Source organism: Ylistrum balloti, unplaced genomic scaffold (assembly GCF_031769215.1).
Source record: "Ylistrum balloti isolate Yb309-2 unplaced genomic scaffold, AGI_CSIRO_Ybal_v1 Utg370066, whole genome shotgun sequence".
NCBI classification, from domain to species: Eukaryota; Metazoa; Mollusca; class Bivalvia; order Pectinida; family Pectinidae; genus Ylistrum; species Ylistrum balloti.
The window spans coordinates 1,168,731-1,187,651 of NW_026782111.1; the positions used below are offsets into that span (position 1 = coordinate 1,168,731).

The 18,921-nt window shown below is 33.9% G+C and overlaps 2 protein-coding genes across 2 annotated transcripts; both read left to right on the forward strand.

The window, feature by feature from the left end:
* Positions 1-2,110: 2,110 nt before the first annotated feature.
* LOC132549592 (uncharacterized) lies at positions 2,111-2,849 on the forward strand. The gene is made up of 2 exons (XM_060213532.1): positions 2,111-2,200; positions 2,427-2,849. Exons 1-2 carry the CDS (start codon positions 2,111-2,113, stop codon positions 2,847-2,849), a joined length of 513 nt encoding a protein of 170 aa, XP_060069515.1.
* A 4,010-nt stretch (positions 2,850-6,859) lies between these two features.
* Positions 6,860-18,360, forward strand: LOC132549593 (prolyl 4-hydroxylase subunit alpha-1-like). Its single transcript, XM_060213533.1, has 13 exons — positions 6,860-7,053; positions 8,138-8,304; positions 9,083-9,423; positions 9,883-9,934; positions 10,435-10,586; positions 11,260-11,424; positions 11,960-12,021; positions 12,542-12,659; positions 14,143-14,193; positions 15,231-15,326; positions 16,372-16,440; positions 17,553-17,649; positions 18,311-18,360. Exons 1-13 carry the CDS (start codon positions 6,860-6,862, stop codon positions 18,358-18,360), a joined length of 1,614 nt encoding a protein of 537 aa, XP_060069516.1.
* Positions 18,361-18,921: the final 561 nt, after the last annotated feature.

The following is an 18,921-nucleotide window of genomic DNA, read 5'->3' on the forward strand; positions in this document are numbered from 1 at the left end:
TGGATGGGACTTAAAATGATAGTGGTTTATGAGAGAATGTTCAACTTAGTAGGCGTGATAACGCCGGCCAATAGGTTAGAGTTAGATTAGCAATAGGAATCATATATTAAGTAATTTTGACGGACTTCCAAAATACTATTAACATATCAAAATTTACTTCTCTCTGTCTCTCGGTCCTCTCGATGCGACGCTTCCTAGCTAATACCGGTACTAATTTATATTTAACGGTTTTACGTCCACTGTAACGACCTTTCGGTCTTTCAGCGGACGAGGTGTACTAATATTAGGTTAGAGTTCTATATATGGCAAAGGGGGCGGGGGTGGGGGTGGGGTCGTCATCAAAATATAATTTAAGAACAGGTTTCGTGGTACAGGGTGCCCCTCTCTACCACATCATCTCTGTATCACACTCTCTCCTATAACTTCATTCTTCTCTCTATCTTATCACTTTTGTCTTTTCTCGTCCGCTGAAAGGCCAAAAGGTCATAATTGTGAAATTAAAATCCTATAAATAAATAAATAAATTTCATCATAGTGCTCAAATACGCCGTCGTGCTCTAGTCTTACCAGCTGAAATGTGTTATATTGCCTACATGTATTGTACAAAAACTATACGTCAATGACATTGTTAAAATATTTCCTGTTTCGTAAGTAATTTTACACATTTGTGTACCCTGATACAGTCATTATCAGGAAGTAAAACTATTTTTTCAATGTTAATGATAGAATGTGTTAGCTGACGTGAAAGAGAAGGATTCCTTTACTTTGACAGAGTGTAACGAAGCGCAAGTAACTCAGGGAGATCAAAACGTCATTTCGTTACATTTTTAAATCGCGTACTATATGTACACGCAATAGGTAGGTGATATGTAAATATTTATTTTAAACGATTAAAAACAATAATAAATTGAATATTTAAACAATTGATTATCATGAACACGATATATAAACGAAAATGGACAAGAAATCTGTAACGATCCAATTGAATCAAGCCTTCTTTTAATACACAGAAATAATATATATGATATGTGGAACACGGAATATAATTCTGTCTAATAATATTCCAGTTCTAATTCAGATTATGAAGATATGTCTGGCATCAATCTCGTTTTCATTACCAGCAATTTAACCAAAATTATCTCTATCTATTATTAATCATTTACCTAATTTACCGATTTTCATTTGCCTTTTTTCCATTTTATTTTCAAAAATACACATGAGAACAAAAAGCATACATCAACTCATTTTCGTCCAACGTGTATATCAAATAACAGGATGACAGTTCAACAGGAATGCATGAGTCGTCTCCCTTACGTTACAAATACATGTAACGCCATCATATTTCATGCAATTTATGGACATGTATGTTTGCAAAAGAAAGAAAGAGTTTCTTCTGTAAGCACAGAACTTTTGTCATTCTGTGTTATTAGTAGAATGAAATGAATTGACCGCAAATTCCATAAAGATGTAGATATTTGGGCAAAAAAATGTGCAGATCTTTTTTCTATGTGTACATGTCTACATGCCGATATGCTTAATCATGGTACATGTCATAAGAATTCAAAAAAATACTCAAGGTAGAAAAAGTCTTTGTCTTGAAATTAAATGCCCTTAAGGACATCTCTTTATATATATTTACTAGAAGAAACTGAATTAAAAGCATAAATGTTACACTGGTTCTACTATATTTAACACAATTTAACACTAATTGACTCTACCGTTAAAAAACAAAAATACAAAAACAAAAACAAAATAAAACAATCCCCACCCTGCCCAAATCCCCCCTCTCCATAAAACAAAAAAAAAACAAAACAAAAAAAAACCAAACAAAAACAAAAACGAAAACAAAAACATTTCGAGTATAGAATAAACACATCAGAATGTTGGCGTTGGCCTAACAAAGGTGGAGGCCTTACCCAGAAATCCATCTTGGTAAAACGTAATTGAATAGGGAAAAAAAGGTGGACAAGAAAGACTTGCCATAAAGCAATGCTATAACCATGACGTCATCAAACCCTTTCTATTATGACGTCATAAGATGTTTGTTTCCATGTACAATTAGTTACCATTTTTGCGGCAAACTGTTAACATTGAATTCTGACCAGAGACCATGGGTTGTATCGAATCTAGAGGAGATGACGGAAACAAACGTAGAATTACACTGGACTCACTAATAAGGAGACTGCGACGGAATAACAAGGTAAAGTATACTAATAGTGTTGACAAGATGAGATGGAATAAACATCGAAAACTTCAAACAAAATAGAATGGTTTCTTAAGTTGATCAAGCCGGCATTTTTATGATTATTTATGTATATCAAATCGTATCGAAAGTCGATTAAAAACATATTGATTTTAACAAATAAAAAGCATTTAATTCAACAATATGAACGGTAGAAAATCTTTGCATTTAATATGTTTAACAGGTTGCGCCTTTTACTGATAATACAGCTCGTGTAGCTGTAAATACGGGAACGCCAATGTTGGATCTGACAAGGAAGACAGAGCAAGTGGTCATGCAACAGCTGTGGGCAGAGGGGATCATACCAAAAAGGCGTGAAGGGGGTGTGCAATTCATCATTGAAATTGGAGACAACAAACCAAAACGATCCTCACAGAGTTTCTCTGCCGCCACACTACCAGGAGTACCGCAGTATTCCACTGTAGACAAATCTCGCCCCGTGATACTGCCGCCCATTTCGAGAGTAGCGAAAATGGTGGCAATAGAAGAGAAAATGGATAGGGCCAAATTGAACCGAGAAATGAAGATCCAGGAACGAAAAGCAAAGGCTGCTAAAACCATCGAGAAGGCACAAAAGAGTCGTGAACGTGTGTTGAATGGACAATAAACTGTTGTCAAAATTGCGCCAAGCTGGAGTTGAATATAGTTTTGCTTTTACTTTTTTTATTTCCACTATTTGTTTATATATGAATTTGCCTTTTATTTGTATTTTACTGGTACCGTTTGACCTCAATGAGTCATTGTTCTATCACATATCTTTCTACATAAGTTTTATCAACCAGTTTTATACGCCAGTGCAGTGGCTACTTGTCGAACCTGACCCATTATCTCTGGTAATCAATGCACGAAGCAGACGAGTTTCTAGGTATATGACAAAACTATATCAGTAGTACGTTACCATGTTCTCTGCTGAAAGACTGAAAGGTCGTAATAGTTAATAAATAAATAAATAAACGTTTTCCTGCATTCGTTGGTCATATATTTAACGACATAGGTGCTCCGGAATCGTTAACCGCCATACGTTTTAGTAAGTTGTGATAACACGAACTTCAATCCGCATGCACATCCGGGGCTGACAGTTGACCGACTCATTCGGTCCTTTTTTAACATCACTGGACACAAAGTGACACAAATGCTTACTTTGAATGCTGATGTTTATTGTTGACATAAACTACTTTTTGACGTAAACCTTGCTTGCTAGTATATGGCTGCACGAGTGTGGATAATTTCTTTAAAAATACACCCGACGAAAGTTCGAATTTTGAAACAGGACACTGTCTATTTTCCCCGTATCAAGTTTGAAAATCAGAGAAAAAATACTGCTACCAAACATAGGGTAACAAAAATGTGGAAAATCTTGTCAAAGCCGTTGTCTTTTCCACTTTTTTCTTATCCACATGTGGAATATCCCAGTCCTGTATTGCACATCTTATCCTGCACGCTTGATGAATTGTCTTGTAGTGTTTTGGCTTATTCAACTGTAAATATTATATATTAAATCACGGCGGCGCAGGATAATTCACATAATAAATAAATATATGTATGTATTGAAAACAGTGGATGATCATCTCAATCATTTCCGGTTTCTCGGGGTTTTCGAATGTCGGGTAACTGAAAGGAAGAAAAATAATAATTTAAAAAAAAAAAAAAACTCAAAAGAAAAGATAAATTAATACCAACATCATCGTTGTCCATACTCAAATTTATTAAAACTAGGGCAACATACAAACAAAAGAGAGATTTACACGGAAACTCATGAAGGAAATTAAAGGAGACTATAGGTTCCGGGGAGTAAGTGTTTTTTGTTTCATCGACGACTCCCGCCATGTAAATCTTAGTCTAAGTACTTAATGTAACGCACCCAAATGAGGACAAGGTAAACAACAACGAAACCAACAGGTATACTCAATCATGACGTCAGACGTTTTATCACGTTCTGACTTCAGAACCGAAGTTAGGACAAGATACATAGCTGTTGGTAAAGGTGAAAATTATCTTTGTAACTTAAAAGATAAAACCACTTACCTGAAAGCTAAGAATTGTCGTATCATAAATATATCATAGATATATTGGTCTTGCTTTACACCCTGATGTCAGGTTGCTAGAACACCAATGTTCGTCGGCGAGACAACGACTAGAATTAGGAAGTCCAGGAGAATGAAACACTGTAACCAACAAACCAACCAATTAACCACCCAACAACCAATTAACCAACAAATCAACCAATTAACCATCCAACAACCAATTAACCAACCAACAACTAATCAACCATCCAACAACCAATTAACCACCCAACAACCAATTAACCACCAAACAACCAATAAATCACCCAACAACCAATTAACTACCCAACAACCAATCAACCACCCACCAACAATGTACGTACATATGTATGTATGTATGTATGTATGTATAATGTATGATGTGTATTTTACACGGATACAACAAATATGTAAATAATGAACCTTTATTATTCCACACTGTACGATTTATTTCACACCCTATAACTGATTTGTAAATACTTATACTTTGCAATGTTTTCTAATCACATTTCCATCATACCGGCTTACTCTGGTGTTAGTCAAATGCCATATTCATGCCCCATATTTAGATTAATTTTGTCTACATAAGGAACTGCTGACTCTTTTAATATATTTGGTGAAAATACCTACAGAATAATGTGATTCTACCGAATCTGCATCGCTATCAAACAAAATGTCCAACTGTAATCGGCACAATGTACCCCGTAGAAACATGGATCAACCCAGTCTATGACATATCACGCCGCATCAAAAATTTCACAAATAACTTTCCACTTCATTTACAACAATTCTGATATTGGCAAACCGTAATCATACACAGAAAGTAGATATATTAAGTATAAATTATACATTTGAATAATATTTACACACATGGATTCACGCCGAGCCCAATCCTAGTTTGTTGTACGCGTAAGGTGATAGACCGCCTGGCCTAGGGCTGATGTATTCCCGTCACAAGGTTCACGCATGACAGTGGTTTACTTAAACCACGGATTCGGATATATGTTGGAGATTATGCAGACTAGTTCTAGACTGGACTTTGGTGTACAATGTATATTGACTGGGCTGAATTTAATCTAACATAGGTTTAGACTACACAGTTTCTTTTAAAAAAAGGTATTTTTTCTAACTTCTGTCAGGATAAATTCCGTCTGTCAAATTAACATAACTCGACAAAAGTAATATATTTTGTATATATTAATTTCATCAGTAAGACACTGTCTCGTAATTGATTTCCAATTCTGGCTGGTATATACTTATGCTACCTGTTACAATGCCATACTAAAACCAGTAAAGAGGACCATCGAAAACCAAAGAGAAATTCATTACTCTCGGAAAAGTTACTTGTATACGATACAAGTCCTCATCCCTGAGAAACAAAGTTACAAGCCCCTGTGGATATATATCAGGAACATGGTCAATAAAGTTCTTGTGACAGGTAGAGAGCATCAATACTTCTAAACCGAACTGAAGGACTCATACGTTATATGTATTATTACAACATCTCCGGTAAATTCAGCATTGAAAACAAAATATTACTGCCAAGGAAGGAACACAGTCCATCGAAAGATCTTAAAACCAAACCAGGTGAAAATATTGTCAACCAGGCCGATTTCATCCTCAGAATATTTCATTATAGGTAAAAGCGTATTTTTCGAGGAAACATACTCTGGTATAATTCACATTTGCCTTCCATCTTTCTTTTGGTGTTAGATATTAACTAAAATAAAAAGAAAAAAAAATGCTTTCAGACATTTTTCTATATTTCAGTTAAAATCCACCTATATAAGCATACACTGTTTTCGTGACGACATATCATTACTGTAATCCTACTGTTATTATACTGATACGGATATACTGTAATCCTACTGTTATTATACTGATACGACTATACTGTAATCCTACTGTTATTATGCTGATACGACTATACTGTAATCCTACTGTGATTATACTGATACGGATATACTGTAATCCTACTGTTATTATACTGATACGATTATACTGTAATCCTACTGTTATTATGCTGATACGACTATACTGTAATCCTACTGTTATTATACTGATACGACTATACTGTAATCCTACTGTTATTATGCTGATACGACTATACTGTAATCCTACTGTTATTATACTGATACGACTATACTGTAATCCTACTGTTATTATACTGATACGACTATACTGTAATCCTACTGTTATTATACTGATACGACTATACTGTAATCCTACTGTTATTATACTGATACGACTATACTGTAATCCTAATGTTATTATCCTGTTATTATACTGATACGACTATACTGTAATCCTACTGTTATTATCCTGTTATTATACTGATACGACTATACTGTAATCCTAATGTTATTATCCTGTTATTATACTGATACGACTATACTGTAATCATACTGTACTCCTACTGATGTTAGTTTAACGATTCTGATCAAAAGCTAGCAATGCTTTAACCTCTTGGGTAGTAATTTGTATGAATACCCGGATGTACACGTGTACCTGATTCATCACGTGTACATAAAGTCATTGCCTCCTCTAACCCATGCTTTACTTATACTACACCAACATGAAGACTCGTAAAATGTTCATACGGATTTGTGTAATTATTACCTGTTTACAATTTGTAAATAGCCAGGCGTTTTCATCAATTAGAAATCTAGAAATTGTTTACGCTGAAGAAGGAAAATTGGTAAAAGCTTTAAGAGACTTTGTGAATAGGTCGAAGGCCGAAGGACTTCCTGTAGCAGACTCTATTACTGGGTACGTACATCTGCTTTAAACACCATGTCTGGAAAATCATTATTTGTAAGGAAGCTATTTTTGTAGTTTGTAAGAGACAGTATCATGTTTGCTGTAAAAGTGAAGAAACAAACCCAGCTTCATGACCACTGTTAAACTATTAGGACTGTAATGGAGTATAGCAGCATATATGAAGCGATGTCATAGAAAGTATTATTTTATTCACGTAGAGAAATTCACGTGAATCTGGTAGTCTTAATGGTGGTTTTGTTTCTTTTACACTTCCCAATGCAGAAGAAAAGTTGGACGTTCAACTGGACAGGTATTGTCTTTAAAAGTTACACCATTTTAATTCATACCTTTCCGTAGTGCGTAACGGTACCGTTCGATTAACCTCGTCTGGCTCCGATACCTTTCGTGCAATTACGGAAACAGCCGAGATGTGACGAGTACTGTAGTGATTTTTGGAGTGAATGGTTTCCAGATTTGAAATTGTATTGAACTTTTGAGTAATTTATAAGCACTAAATGATTTCGCAGTGACCTTTCCTTCATTTCCCTTCACAATTGTAAGAATTAATTCTGCTCAAATATAAAATAACACTGCTCTACAGCAAGCCATGATTTCATTTAAATCAAGAAGCAATGTTGATCTAGTACCAAATCATATTTAATTTGATAAATGTGATAAAATTTAATATCAATTTTAGAAAATTTACTAAATTAGACATCTTATGTATTTTTTTAAAATTATAACATCAATTTTTGGCCTTGAATAAATGTCAACTCAGCTTGGCATACAGACTTAAAAATAATACTGTCTCCAATGTTGCTGTTAATCGTGGTAAAGATACATGAATCCAGTGTAAGTGATTGGTATTTGTTAATTAGTACAGTTCCTTACAGTAATTAGCAAAGTCACTAATATTAATCTAATAATATCGATTACCAATCACGATCATGTGATCAGTGTTAATGCCCTAGTCCCGTAATGCGCCGGGGCTGTTTTTTTCATGGTAAAAAGTTTGGCGATTTGATGAATTTGTCACGGAAGTCGGTCGTGTGTTCTGACAAGGCATTAACAACTAAATCATGTTTTCGTCCAGCTTTTTAAAGGATGTAGAAGACGCCAGATCTCATGTACATGATGTTGAGCTGTGGATGAGTCATCCTATCAATGCATTGTATTTTGTAAGTCGGATCGCGACAAAATGGGGACGAATTATTTCATCCATCGAGTGCGAAACGTGTCTGGAGACTGATTCTGTCAAAGGTACAGTAAAAAGCATCATCCACTGAAATACTGGGAGATGGAAGACATTATATTCCTTGTGTAATATAAAAATTCTCGATTTCTTTCATAGGCACCCAAGCAATAAAATGTTGTTTGGAATGCCTTTAGTATATTTTATAGAAATGCCTTTTAACTAAAGTAATTTTCCGCGCCCCAATAAGGCTTTGTGAAATACCTATTGATAGTCAAGAAATTTCAACGGGGTCTGCCTAACGAGATATATTGGAAAGTCTATGGCACCTCTCATCTCGATTCAGGACTAGCTTTGGTTTTAACCAAGTTAGAGATGAATCGACATTCACTGGTTATTTTATTTGTCGTTTTCTAAACAGTCGTCAGGAGTTTTCAAATTTTTGTTTAAATTTAAAACTTAGATATCAAATGAATAATGTTTTCCCCGAAGAGATATTAGATAATGACTTAAAGAGACGGGACATTAGTTGATAAATTCAGAAAGTTGTAATCTTTCGTCAAATCGTCTTCTTACTTATATTTAATTTGACAGAAGTGTTATTTTGACTTTAAATCAGAATAACTAGCAAAACTTTCTTGCAAATCCGTATACATGTATCACACATGTTTCCTCTAAGTCAGAAAACATACACTTACCTCATTTTACAAGATAAATTTCTCTACAATGGTACATGTATCGTATACTTTAGAAGCTAAGAAGCTGAAAATAAACTTTATGTCAGATATACGTGCATTTGAGATGATTTGTCAAAAGTGCGTTTTCAATCAATACCTTATTTTTCAGATTTTACCAGTGTTTGGACTGCAGCGAAACAGATTCCAAATTATTGGCCAACTTTATTAGACACTCACCAAATCTACAAAAGTATTTTGGCCTTTTGGAATTTTTACGATCTCGATCTCATTGATATTCTTAACGGGAAAATAGGCGAAAAACAGACCTACCCACTAACATCGGCCCAAGTCATCGAAATGGTAAAACATTCCAAATATGGTAATAGGCGGTATGCCGCTGTTGTGTGGCTGCAGGCATTACACGACCGCCGGAATAATACTAAGCTGGATGTAGACGAAAATGTTTCGGAACAAGAACTGGACTTCGAACTCGCAACGGCCTATGCAGAAGTAAGTGAAACCAGCAATGGAAAAAAATCATCCATTTTGATGAAGTAGAGGTGGCATTTAATGCTATGAAAACACATTTAATATACCTATGTATAAAGATTATTTATTTTACAACAATTGCGAACAAGTTTTCCCAACATTTACGAACCACGCTTGTTAGCCCGGATTGAAGCGCGAGAGGTTTTACCGAAGAGTAAACTGTAGTACCCCCGAGGAATTTCATGTTTAATACAAAAAACTTCGAAAATGACATTGCCACTTCTCAAGCGTATTTTAATTGTAAGTAAAAAAGGGTCAAAAGTTACCCTTGAAAATTGTAAAATCGTATATTTTCTTTTTAGTGCGTCGGGGTTTAATTCAACAGAAAAAAAATAAATGAAGTATATTCATGAACATTTCCCAACCCCTCCCTGATATTATAAACACTACATGTGTGTTAATGATTTGTTTTTCTTCCAGTACATGTTTCCAGAGAAGGTTGTGGATATAATGAGCAAATATGAAGATTCCGGTAAGTTCTTTTGCACACAGCGATAATCACTGACGACTCTAAAGCCATATGATGCCGTTTAATTCAGTGTTTGTTTCTACTGTATCTCACTCTAAAGTCTGTATTGAAAAGAAACAATATTCACATGTGCATCTTTTGACAATAGATATAAAAGTTATCAATTTTAGTACAACTGAGAAAAGGTTTTTTTTCAACTTCTATTAATCATCCATGTCGGCCCGGATTTAAGCGCGCAAAGGGCCTTACGGTGGGAGGAAATTGGAGTACCCAGGGAAAACCCGCGTAGGTGACCCCTATTTTTCACGTCCGGTCCGGAAATCGAACCTCGGACGGCAAGGTGAAATGCAAGTGCTTTACTACTGCGCCACCCGACCGTCCGACCACCTCTTTTGTATAATTGTGGGTTCTTTTAAAATCCTCAATTTTTTATATTTGTATTTTGAAGTCTGTTAGTGTTATAGTGCACTTTCGATATGTTGTTGTTTTATTTACTTGGTTAGACGACAGACTGACCCAACTTCGGTACGATAACCTAGTAAGGCAAGCTTATCAGATCCCAATACAATACCGACAAAATGCAGTTGAACGACCCAAACGAAACTGGAATGAAGACAGAATACAACACAAGGCTCTGTGTAAAGGAAACGTGACGGTAGAGTAATTTTTAACATACTGTAACTTGTGCTTCCTACTGAGGAAGTTTGATCATTTTTGTGTATATATCTATAACGAGGAACGTTACTTATATTACGTTGAGCTTTTTATGTTTCCTTTGTTGTACAATTGGGGTCTATCGTTGTAGAGATTCTAGTGTCCCCTTCACAGGAATATATGTATATCGAAGTTTATGGTGGAACATCGTGCCTCTTGCATTTTTGATACTGAGAAATTTTATGTTATGCCATCATCGACAGATTTTCTTGTAAAAAATCCAAACTTAATGGCATGATCTTCTCACTCACCCATACCTGCTGAAAATGCAAATTTATTTTGAAGTTTTGGTTCGTTGGTCTGTCGTACTATCGGGAGACCTCTTCATTCCGTTTCATCTCTTTTTACCGATATTACGTTAGCATTGAATTGCTACTTGGTATTCATGTACCCATGAATTCCAACTGCAAGGAGTTCAATGCTGATATTTATTATTTTTCATTTTTCGTCTTGTTATAAGAGGACACCCCAAACTGTTTACGCTACTTTTAATATTCCTACGCTGTTGGCGGTTCATGAGCTGGTAATACACAACTGACTTTGATAAAGTTACATCATAGTAATACCAAACAATGGTAAATATTATAACATATGCTATATAAATTCTATCACAGCAGACTGCAAATGTACACTTCCTGAAATGCTTGTACAGACCTACCAGGATAAGCTATTACAGAGTGAAGGAAGAAATTGTTCACCAAAATCCACGTGTTTCCATCTTCCATGGCCTTATATCTGAACTTGAGATTCAAGAACTGCGTCGTCGGGCAGATAACCAGGTATATTTTGTTCCCATTTTTCACTAAGTCAATTTACTGTTCTTCGCTTCTGTCGTGGACTGGTTAAGAATTCATTGATGTCACTTTTAGCGCCTTCTATATTGACTTGATACCTAGATAAACCTATTTATTCAATAGATAAACCTTTTTGTATAATAGCTAAATCTATTTATTTAATAGATAAACCTATTTATCTAACATCATTTCTTGCATCAATCTTTGTGCTATCTTAGAATGGTTTCTTTAAATAAAACCATGATCGATTATTTACAAATGGCTTTACTTGTATATACATGTATATCTGAAACCGACAATATGTCGTCATTATGAAATGTGGACGTTGTTTGAGATAAAGTCGGTATATGTACAAGTTGACTCAATATTTATCAAGTATGTCTTTGAATAAATCTCAAGGGTGTTACATGGGAGAGAATCCCAGTTATTTCTGTTTTTTGTACGTAAATGAGAGCTTTTGACTGTCAAATCACTTACGATTATCTATTTTTAGCATTAGTGTCATGTCTTCTTCGTATAGCTGAAGCAGTCATTGTCAGCAGAGGAGAAAAAGCATTGGGTCAAATTTCAAATCAGCCAATCGTGAGTTTACCTTGTTCCAAACAGAAGCCATTTTATAGAAAACGATATCTCAGTAATTGAATCACGGGTTGTATCTATTTAAGTCTATTTACTTAGGTTATACTTACTTAAGAAACCAATGGAAACCAAGCAATGATTTTTTTTTAATCATCAAGAAAATTTACATGTTAAGAACAGAAAGATATTGAAATGTGCTCAAAAAATAATTTACAACTGCGAAAGAAGTTATATCATAATATATGAACAACTGTTACTGGCTCTGATGGAAGCATTCGAGGGGTCTTACTGTGGGAGGAAACGGGAGCACAAGGGGAAAACCGATGTGGTTAGCCAGATGAAACATCGTATGTCTGTTAGGGTAATCAGACGACGGACGCATCAACCCGTTCCAAAATGTGCACTACTATGAAAACAACGGAAACACTGCTTAATGCAATGCTAATTCCGATATCGCTTCAAGGTGTCATCGCGCTTTTACAGTTGTTGTCAGAGAATCATGTGTTTGTTTGTACTGTTACAGAGCCTGGATGGCTGATTCGGAGGATAGGATGCTGAATAGAATAAACCACAGGATAAAATTAGTTACTGGACTTAACACGGCGCACGCTGAACAGAAATCACTGATGAATCAGCACGAGGTGTAGTAGACTGTCCACAAGGATAAAAGCAGCATGCATACTGCATTGTGTTACTGCAAAATCATCATTTTTTGTGGGAATTTATTATAAGTGATATCGTAGATATTATTGAGGATGTATGATTCTCAAAAAACGAGTTTTTGAAAAGGTTAGATTACAGAAGGTAAATTGAAAGGAAACATACATATTGCTGCGATTACCGATGTCAGAATATGTGTTATAAGAAATATGCTTTGATTCTTATTTTTCTTTTCGTTGATAACAAGTCTTCCTTGCTATTTTCGTAGTGATCTTTCTTTCCAACAAATGTATTTTATATAAAAATACAATATAATTATATTGGGATCATAAGCAAAAAATAATCTCAAAATGCTAATTTTTAATTTGATTTGACAGTTGCGAATCTCCATAGCAACTGAAATTTACTGAAATCCTATTTTTGACAATGTTATAAACTTTTTAAAGAATTCATATTTTGACAGAAAAATATTTGGGAATCGCATCGCATTCCTACTTTAAAAAGTAGTCGTCATGCTTATCTTTTTTCTTTTCTCCTTTTTTATCTGTTTTTGTTATTTTGTTTTTGTTCTATTTTAGTAATTTTCACACAAATGCCAATTTCTCAAAAATCAAGAAACAACCTGAAATATTAGATCCTATTTCTGTTACTGTCATGCTAACAGTTTACAAGCAAAACAAGCAACACAGACGTATTTACATTTGTATATCTGTTGGACGAAATTAAATTTTTCAAATAGTTTGCCGGTTGTCTTCAATTAATAATAATCATTTTGCCACATTTGCCGAGCTGTTGAATAATCATCCTCTATAGAAATTTTGATTTTGTGCATGAAAAAAAAAAAAAGAAAAAAATACAGCTATTGAAAAAAAAAAAAAGAAAAAAAGCCCACTAAATAATGACGTAAAATCAATCATCTATTTTCAAAAGTTATTTCTTAATACTTAATACTTTGTGCATGAATTGTTTGTTCTCCAAACCAATCATATCGTAGACATTGTATTTATATATCTTGGCTGTTCTAAAGTTCTGCTATTTCTGTGATAGAAACAAGTTTTGTCCTCCCTTTTTGAGATATAATGTTTCAATATATTCTTATTAATACAATAATAATAGCGTATTGTGACTGTTAAGGAACGACAACTCTGGTAGAGGTTGATTATGAGCATTGGAAGGGTGGGCGGCTGACTGTCACAATGGCTGTTCCATCCAGCAGATTACACTGTCGATAAAAGAATGATCAGAAATGTACATGTAATAATTGAACTGCTCTGCTATGGCATTAATGTTCATTATAAATGACTTTTGAAGATGAATATACCATACTACGGTAGTATGTTTGCCTGCAAACCCCTGTCATTCAGATCGATCATAAATGCCATAGGAAGACTGTTCAATGCTATGTTGCCTTTTGATATCATATGTAACATGACATTGCGTTTTAATTGTAAGCATCTAATTCAGATTTTAAACTTTGGAGTTGGTGGGATGCATCTCTATCATTACGACGCAATGGTGAGTTAATAATTGGCAATTGTCAATGGATATTTCCATTAGAAATGATACATTTCCTTGGAATATATGCCAAAACAAGTTATCCTATAAGATGCATACTACAGTCCTACAAATTGAAGAATTTTTTTAATCTGTGTTACTATTGATTAAAGAACATTGTTTCCCAAATTTTATGCTTTGTTCTAAAACATTAAATGATCTAGTTCAATTTCCCAACATGGATGTCACGTTTTAACCATTTAAATAGCGACACAGTTTAGCATATTCACGTGTATTTTTTAAAACAAATGATCAGATATATAAAAATTGCAAAATTTGTAGAATTTTTGGCTAGGCTTGTGCACCTCCCCATCTTGATATTGACAATTCTTGTCATTCACTCATGTGTACAATTTCTAGGTTAAAAAAATGGGCATGTTTTCAACACATTTGCTAAAAGATTCAAATCCATTGCATTTTCAGTTACAGTTGATATTTTGTAAATACATACTATCAGTCAATATTTCCCAGGTTTAACTAATCCCTGACCCTTCCAGGAAAAAAATGGTTATGCAACCAATGTGTATTGTGTTTTGATATCATCCTTCCCAATGATTTTCTTTTTTACCCCAAACAAGCTTTCTGGCTCCTTTTCTGAAACTGGGTATGCTTAACATAAACCAATTCCAATTCCTTTAACACAGCTTAAATGTCTACGGGTGTAAAATTGTAGTTTACGATCAATATAATATGGACTTGAAATTACTCTCACGTGAGGTATAAAGTATTATTTTTTTTATCTTGTAACTTTCCGATATGTTTAAGTCTTTTTACAATACTTTGTTCTTAATATTTCCTTTTGTTTTTCGGATAAGGGAATTTTATATATATAGATTGTCATTTTAGTAAGTAACTCCTCCAATAAAAACATGACTTTGATGACGACCCAGAATGATTTTCTGTAATTTTCTTTTATTGGTGAAACATCTGTTAACATTTTTGCATAAAGAGACATATATCACTTTGACCTAATGCAATGTATTTTGTAACGTTTGCAGGTAAAGAACGAGTTTTTTGACATTAACCGATTTCCAGAAAAGCAAAGAAATAAAGTAATGAATGACATGGATAAGATGGCAACCTGGATGTTTCACGTAAGTTATTTTATCAATATGATTAAACCAACCCGGTTAAATCTGTAAAGTCATTCATTTCAGTGGGTTTTTTTTTAAACTTTTTTTTTTATTATACTAAATTTTATTATTCACGAATTTATATGTCCAAAAGTAAATAAATTATAAAAAATATGAATATTTTTCATCATAACTATGATTTTGAGAGTAACCACGGAATCAAGTGCCCTCAGAACTTTTTGGTTTTGAACAAACACTAAATCTTGAGTCCTGCGAAAATATCTTATCTGGCGTACGTAGTGTATGAGATGGTAAGGAATCGTCCGACCAATGGGTTGTACTATAATCTTAGTTTTAACAAATATCTTATTAATTGTTATTGAAATACAAGTAGTCACAGAGTAACAAGAGGTAAAAAGGGAGTTGACATCAAGCTTTTAGCTTATGTAAGTCATCTCCCATAAATTGATCAGCATACATATTGCTAACGAGTGGTACAGAGATAATAATAGATTAGAGTACAGAAAGTTTAGAGAATGATATCTATATATACATGTGTGTATGTGTAAATCATTCACTAAATGTTGATCATGGATAAAAGTTAATACACAAACCAACTGTAGTACGTCATAATAATTTGATTTCATTCAAAATGACTGCTATAAATTATAAAAATTTCACAGCAATGAAAATTACTTCATTTTCTTTATCATTTAAAGCCGAGTTTCCTCATAATAGTGTGTCCACGTCAGTATTATAATTAAGGGGCCATGAATATTGAAACCTGATTTCATTCTATTTATGACAAACCATTTAATAATGAAAAATTTCTACAATATAACCACAACTACAGAATGGATCATTAATAACATGTTTGTAAAAAAATCTATTCAGAACTCAAAGTTTTACCCATATTTATATCAAACATGTACACGATAAAAAACGAGCAGTAAATACTGACATTGCAAGAGAATCAATTCAGAACTCAAATTATACCCATATTTTATATCAAACGTCACACACTAATCTTCTGCTGGTTATATTCTACAAATGATTTGTGTTTCAGCTGAGTTCTGTGGAAGAGGGTGGTGCCACTGTCTTTCCTAGACTTGGAGTCAGAGTACCAGCAACAAAGGTACGCCATTGTCATTAAGAATATTTACCAATCAGTCAGCTCAGGTAACCATAGCAACACTAGCAGAATGTCTTCAAACGATTATCTTAAAAAGGGGCGTATGCTACTGCTATATTGAAAGTACTTGTCCTGAGTTTTGTTTGGAGTATTTTGGAGCAGCCATGTTATGTCCAATCGTGGATAACTGTCATGCTTAATCTGAATTCATGCACAAATTCGAAGAAACTGCGGCAAAATAATAACAAAATTTAAAACTTACATGAAAAATCATGTAAAAGTACAAGGAGGATACACAAGGTGTTCCGGAAGAGCAAGCCTCTTCTGCCTCATCCAAAATACCTGCCAAATAAGTCTCGGCCAATAAAAGAAAGATCATGTCCCCAAACGAGACCAAGGGAAATAAGACATGTAGTAGACTGACAGAATATCAATACACTTTAAAAACTGCTGGCTTAGATTTCAATGTTTTATTTCTTGAGTTTTGATTATTATCAAGAACTTCTGAAAGAACATTTTGTTACCTGAAGTTTATCAAGGTTTTCTTAGAGCTTCTGAAGAAAGGATGATTTTTGAAGGGGAAGAAAACTGTTTAAAAAAAGACTGTTTATAAACTATAAAACCAGATGTCAAACAACTTTCAATTAAGAATTTCAAAATTTTGTTTTAGATTGGGGAATTTCAGTCGTTATTTTCAAAGAAAATAGTAAAAACATAAAAAGATTTTGATAATACAATGAATTTCCAAATTTGTTTATCCAAGAAAGAAATGCATCCACACTATCAGTCGTACCAGTTCTTCTGTGATAGAAACTGTGAATTACACTAATTTAGCAGTGCACAAGAATCACAACTCTTTTATTGCCCTTTGTTATTTTTATCCTTAATTTTTTTCCCAATGGGGGCCATAGCCCATCTCTGATGGTCCTTGTTTGTTATATTTGGTGTTAACATGTAAATTGCATGTCATGTAATGACTGTAACTTTTGTAAGACTGCAAGTTCTATCCATTGTTTGTTGAAATGCAACCTAACAAGAGCTTATGCTAATTTTGTTTGAATTTTTAATGAAGGAGTGATATTAGATGTTTTCGTATCCTGATTTACACAATGTAGGGCTTGGCATTGTTTTGGTACAACATGGATGAAATGGGATCCGTGGATGAGAGAATGATTATCGCTGAATGTCCCGTTCTGATTGGTTCAAAGTGGAGTGAGTAATGCACAACATTAATATTCAGGGAAAAATTGTGGATAATTGAATGTTTCGTCAGTTTAAATTAAATGGTGGTTATACTAAAGACTACTAATGCGACCAAGAGGAGCTCTGTTTAAACGGCGAATTGTAATTAATTTTGTTTGTCCTTGAGTTAAGATGCTGTATTTAAATTTTGTAGAAAAATAAAGATAACTCTTGTGTTGCTGGTGAAATGTGTCCTAATTGATTTATGTAATGAATTATTGTAAAGTATGACTTGAATATATAACAATATGAAATTCTGTATTGACTTAAAGCCAGGGGCATCTTTATGCTGGACACACTCGTCTCATTCTTTAAAGATTTGCTTCCCAACACAAAGTGACCCATGATCAATTGTGTATACAAATTCACTTATCTTATCCCTTCAATGTTATGTAAATGACAGCTGACATTTGCATAGGTTGCTCGAAACAGAACCCTTAACTTCCCTCTACATCTCTAAGAACAAAAGTTCCAAATCTAAATGCTGTAAAGAATGTGACAAACATCAAGTGACAAGCACTTATACTTTTAAGTATATACTTAATGTGAAAGATGCATCACAGAAAATCTGAGAATTTCATATTCAACATGTAATTATTTCCTAGTAACACAGATTTTTGTTTATTTTCAGCTTCAAAGAAATGGATGAGTTATGAAGAAAACAGGTCTTCTTTCAGCTGAACTTTGTGAAAACATTCAACCACATACATGCTTGTTTCTAGGAATATAAAATTTGAAATCACATAGACTGAAGTAATTTCCATGTACAAGACATTTTCCATGATTTGGGAATTTGACCACAGGCAGCCGAGGCTAGATACGAAACCTGGACAGAATTTTATGTACAGCAGTTTGATGTACACTTTATTATGACAAGAAGGATATGACATTTATTTATGAACTGGTAAACAGATATTGCTTTTAGAAGATTTTGAACTTCAGCCTTACCTACAAAGTAACGAAATGTGTGTTCTCTGGCTAAAACAAGATTTAGTTAAATGGATATCAAACTTTAAATTTATTTATATTCAAATACTGTAATGAAAGTATCGACTCTAGAATTATATCAGAATTTGAATTTTTGTTAAAATATTGTTATGCCAAGATAAATATCAAAAACAAGGAGGAAAGTATATCTGACTGAAAAATCTTGTCAAAAGTTACAAGAATGAGACTTATAGTCTCGCCAACAAGCACCCCCAAGGATGAAAAGATGGTACATTATATATATACATGTACATT

Bases quoted from the DNA above. Each gene is read 5' to 3' on its own strand.
- LOC132549592 (XM_060213532.1), top strand. From the start codon at position 2,111: ATGGGTTGTATCGAATCTAGAGGAGATGACGGAAACAAACGTAGAATT. The intron at 2,201-2,426 runs GTAAAGTATACT...TATGTTTAACAG, and splicing joins GACTGCGACGGAATAACAAG to GTTGCGCCTTTTACTGATAA.
- LOC132549593 (XM_060213533.1), top strand. From the start codon at position 6,860: ATGAAGACTCGTAAAATGTTCATACGGATTTGTGTAATTATTACCTGT. The intron at 7,054-8,137 runs GTACGTACATCT...GTTTTCGTCCAG, and splicing joins GTAGCAGACTCTATTACTGG to CTTTTTAAAGGATGTAGAAG. The intron at 8,305-9,082 runs GTACAGTAAAAA...CTTATTTTTCAG, and splicing joins GGAGACTGATTCTGTCAAAG to ATTTTACCAGTGTTTGGACT.